We start from the raw sequence: 4,454 nt of genomic DNA on the forward strand, positions 1-4,454 counted from the left end.
TCAGCCCCCCCCGCCACCCTTTGCCTCGGCCCTTTGTCATCTCCTTATTGCGCGGGTGATGCAGCTGTTTCCCTTCACTGAATATTGCGGCTTAACCTTCTCTCAAATCTCTTCTTCAAGTCTGCCCAGCCTTTCACCGCTAATCCCAGCACAGGTGTTGTGAAAGCTCCAACCGCAGCCATCCCCTTTTCTCTTTCTTGTTTTTTGAATGTCAAGTCGAGCTGTTCTTGCCCCGGGGGCCAGGCCTGCAACATGCCCCGGCTTAGCTGAATTGCATCACCAAAGAGCGGCTGGTTGTGTTCCTGGCCACCCATGGGACTGGTGGTGGCTTTGGGAGCAGTTGTCTACTCACAACTTTCCACCTTTTTTTAAAGAGAAAAAAACCACAACAACTCTCTCAGTTCGATTGGTATGAAAATCTGGTGGATTTTAGGACAAGGCTTATGGTGCTGCTTTAAAGCAACCAGCATTGGTTTGACCTCAGAGATGAATGAGCACAACTCTGTGGCTTCAAGAAACGGGGTTTTTTTTTTCCTGAATGCTGCCCTTCACAGCAGGCCTGTAGCCGGTGGGTTGGGTTTAGCACTATTAAGCCGGACAGATTCGTAGATGCTAGGGTCGGAAGGGACCTCAACATATCATCAAGTCCGACCCCCCTGCCTAGGCAGGAAAGCCAAGGCCTGGAAAGGTCACTGCTGTGGTGGGTGTCCTGCAGCTCACATCCCCTTTCCTCTGAGAGCTGTTGGGGGGGTCCTTGAGGGTCACTCAACACAGGGTGGAAAGTTGGGGCAGCGTACAGCAGCTCTCCTGGGGCCAGGGCTCTGCCTTCCCAGCTGGTGAACAAAGTGCAACTGCCCTCCCCTGCTGCAGCGACTTCCTGCTCGGAGATGGAGGAACGAAGCCGCTCTGGAACATTTGGTCTGTCTCTGGAAAGTCCCTGCACCCCGGTGGGAAAGGGTGGGGGGCAGGGTGTGCCATGCAGGATGCCAGCTCAGCTTGGCTGCACCAAGAGGAGAGGCTGGAATGGGGCCTGGTGGGGCCCTCGCCCTCCTCTGGGATTGTTGGGGCGGTCCCAGGAGCAGGAACATGTTTCCAGGAGCCACCTCATGGGAAGCTCCGAAGAGCAGCTGCCGAGTCAGCACAGGCCCCTTCCCACAACTGATGCTGCCATTTCACCATTTTCTGGAGGGGAACCTGTAATTTGCCTAGATTAACCCGGAACCGTGCGGGGACTGGGTGAGCCTCAGGGAGCTGGCTGTGGCACAGAGCTGTGCTACATCTTCCTAGAAATAGCATCGCTCGTAGGCCCCACACCCACTGGTGCATGCCAGCAGCCCACCTCCTGTGCTCCGGTGGCCCCACACCCAGCGCTCCTGCATGTCGCACCCTGTGACAGCAAGCAGGCGGATGGAAAGCGGGCCCGGCCCGCCTGCTGGAAGGATGGGAGACGCCTTACTGTTGGCAGGACACACAGGGCTGGCTTGTCACGCTGGGGTGCCTGATGAGTCCGCTCATGGCAAGCTCTATTGGGCCCAGTGGAGCCAGGTTCTGCAGCTGAGTTTCCCGCACAGGCAGCTGGATGCTTGAGGCAGGATCTGGTGACTAGAGATGATGACACTGTCAGCCCTGGTGCTAGCAGCCTGCCAGGCCTGGGCAGGAGGGTCCAAAGCAGGGTCCTGATGCAGCTCCAGATGTAACTTATATTGTCAATGTTTCTTTGGCTTCCCCTTTCCCTGTTGGCGTCCACCTCCGAGCTGTACCTGCACACATGGCCCAGCCATCTCCCTCCTTGAGCTCCCAGCCAGGTTTTTGGCATGACTCCTCATCAAGCGCTTTCTCTGGCCCAGCTGTTCTGATACTTTTCCAACCGGTGCTCAATTGTTAATCCTGGCACCTGGGCACACGGAGTTCCCATGAAATGCCTCTTCTCTGCCCTTCCAGCACTAGTGAAACCCCAAAGACTAAAGGAGCCGCCCTGTGCAGGCCTCAGGTTGTCCTAGCTTGCGCTACCAGGGTTGGAGTTCCTGTGCCAGGAACATCAAACCATGAAATGGGGAGAAGCAGCCAACATCTGTGTCAATTTCCCTGCCCCAGCAAATGAACACCCGAGTCTGGCATAGACACCGGACTGGGTGGCTGGTGTTATTCAAGGACTGGGTTGCAAAATGCTTGGTGGTGGTTAGTAGAGGGTTGTTCCTGGGAAGGAGACAAGCAGGTCCCAGGGCGAGGGAGTGCTGTGTGGATCCAGATCCTCTGAGCCAGAGGAGGGAGGGACTTGACTGGCGCTGGAAGTAGAGCAGCCTCGCCGTGCTGCTGCTGTCTGGTGGGTTTGCACCCAGGCTGGGGTGATGCCTGTGCTGGGAGCCTGACCTTGGGTCTTGGCTGTTTTGCAGTGTGCCCAGGTGGATGAAGACTGGCGCTCTGCCAAATCCATCTACTACTTCCATGCCAAGGACATTGATGGCAACGAAGTTTCCCTGGAAAAGTACCGGTAAGCAGCAAGGGGCTTATGCAGCTGAGCCTGGTCCGGTGGGCGTTGCCTTGCTCTCTCCAAGCTCACACAGTAATGACGCTGGGAGACTTGGTGCCTGGAGCCTGGGGAACGGGGCTGGGGAGGGAGCAGCACCTTTAGGCTCTGGGGAGGAGGGACAGCTCTTAGCAACGAAGTGGTGGCATTGCCACAGAGGGACCTTCCCTGCCAGGCTGGGGGGTGGGGGCATGACCTTGCGTGCAGGAGCCCTAGGAACAGGGGTGAGCAAAGAGCTAGTTTGCAGGGCACTTCCCCTCTGTGCAACCGACCTCGTAGGGGCCCCCTGTGCCGCCACCAGCGTCTCACCCTACCCTGCCTCTGCTGCACTAACTGCCACTGCTCCCTGTCTCTCCCCAGGGGCCATGTCTGCATCATCACCAACGTGGCTTCGAAATGAGGCAAAACAGACGTAAACTACACTCAGTTTGTCGATATGTACGCCAGATACGCTGAGAGAGGTTTACGCATCCTGGCCTTCCCCTGCAACCAGTTCGGGAAACAGGTAGGTGGTGCCTGCCTACTGCAGTGCGCTGTGGGGGGCAGGCTCTGAGGACTATGGCGAGCCCCCATCCCTCACAAGTCTGTCTTGGTACACTAAACCCCTGGGGAAATGGCACTGCTACAGTATGGCCCCAGCGGACAGGTGCTAGGGGGGCTGCTGCTCAGGCTTAGAGGAGGTCAGGCTCTGGCTTGTTCTGGCCTTGGTGCCTCTTGTGACACCGCTCATGGCAAGTCCACATACACATCTGCAGGGAGCTGGACCGCCATCCCTACCATGCAGTAAAGTCCCAGCTTGCCAAGCTGGTCTGGGCTCTCTGCAGGCTGCAGCCAGGCACAGGAGAGCTGGGGGTGGCTCTGAGCATAAGAATGCAAAACATAGATCTGCCAAGCCTTTCAGTACATCCATGGCCTCCTGTAAAGCTCTGAGCCCAGCCTTACCTGCCTGCCCTTGCTCCCAGCCATCCTATCCCAGCGGTAAGTGGGACTGAGGAACAGCTGCTGCCCTCTGAAAGGAAAACACTTTCCTGTCTTGGCTGGATGCACGACTCCTGCTCCTAAACCACTCGCCTCTCACTGCCGTTCCCTCCTGCAGGAACCGGGAGACAACGCCCAGATCAAAGCCTTTGCTGAAAGGTATGGAGTGAAGTTTGACATGTTCAGCAAGATCGACGTCAACGGAGATGACGCCCTGCCTCTGTGGAAGTGGCTGAAGGACCAGCCCAAAGGCAGGGGCACCCTGGGGAAGTGAGTGTGGAGCAGAGCAGCCCAGCCCTGGTGGGGTTAGAGAGGGAGCAGACAGAGCCCTGGATAAAATGGGGGCACCTGCCTCTCGCTGCCAGCAGTGCAGCTGATCCAGCACCAGGGCTGCGAGGGGAGGGGGTGTGCTTGCCCCAGCTGGGTTGCAGGAAGTCCCCAGGCAGTGCCAGGGCTGGCGGTGGGGCTGAGCAATGTCTGTAGCAATGGGAATGGCTGTGCCAGCTGCCATCTCACTGACGTTCTCTCTTTCTCCTAGTGCAATAAAGTGGAACTTCACAAAGGTAGGACTTGGCTCTCTTCTCATGGGGGTTCGGCTTGGGAAAGTCTCAACCAGTGTGATCCTGCGGGATCCCAGGAGATGAGCTGGGGGAGAGCAGCAGAGAGCTGCAAAAAGTGGGATGTAGTGAGCCTTGCTCTTGGGCAAAGGGAGAGAAGTTGCCCTGGTCTGGCCACAGCCATGGGCTCCAGCTTGGGGACCTGTGCACTAGGGCTACAGGTGCTTCTGGCCCTGCACACTGGCTCATGTGTCTTCTCTGATCCCACAGTTCCTTATTGACCAGCAGGGCCAGGTGGTGAAGAGGTACAGCCCGATGGACGATCCCAGTGTAAGTCTGCCTTGTGGGGGAGGAGGATGGGATGCTGATGCCCAGGCACAGCTTCTATGGGG

The 4,454-nt window shown here is 57.6% G+C and overlaps 1 protein-coding gene across 1 annotated transcript in view; it reads left to right on the plus strand.

Moving 5' to 3' along the window:
* The window catches only part of GPX4 (glutathione peroxidase 4), a 7,731-nt gene that overhangs the window by 756 nt on the left and 2,521 nt on the right, over positions 1–4,454 (plus strand). The window contains exons 2-6 of the mRNA XM_019538260.1: positions 2,394–2,491; positions 2,888–3,032; positions 3,624–3,775; positions 4,044–4,068; positions 4,333–4,392. Of these exons, the coding sequence (XP_019393805.1) occupies positions 2,394–2,491; positions 2,888–3,032; positions 3,624–3,775; positions 4,044–4,068; positions 4,333–4,392 (480 nt within the window). The remainder of the gene's footprint in view (positions 1–2,393; positions 2,492–2,887; positions 3,033–3,623; positions 3,776–4,043; positions 4,069–4,332; positions 4,393–4,454) is intronic.

Source organism: Crocodylus porosus, unplaced genomic scaffold, assembly GCF_001723895.1.
Source record: "Crocodylus porosus isolate Cpor-Errol unplaced genomic scaffold, CroPor_comp1, whole genome shotgun sequence".
In the NCBI taxonomy this organism is placed as follows: Eukaryota; Metazoa; Chordata; order Crocodylia; family Crocodylidae; genus Crocodylus; species Crocodylus porosus.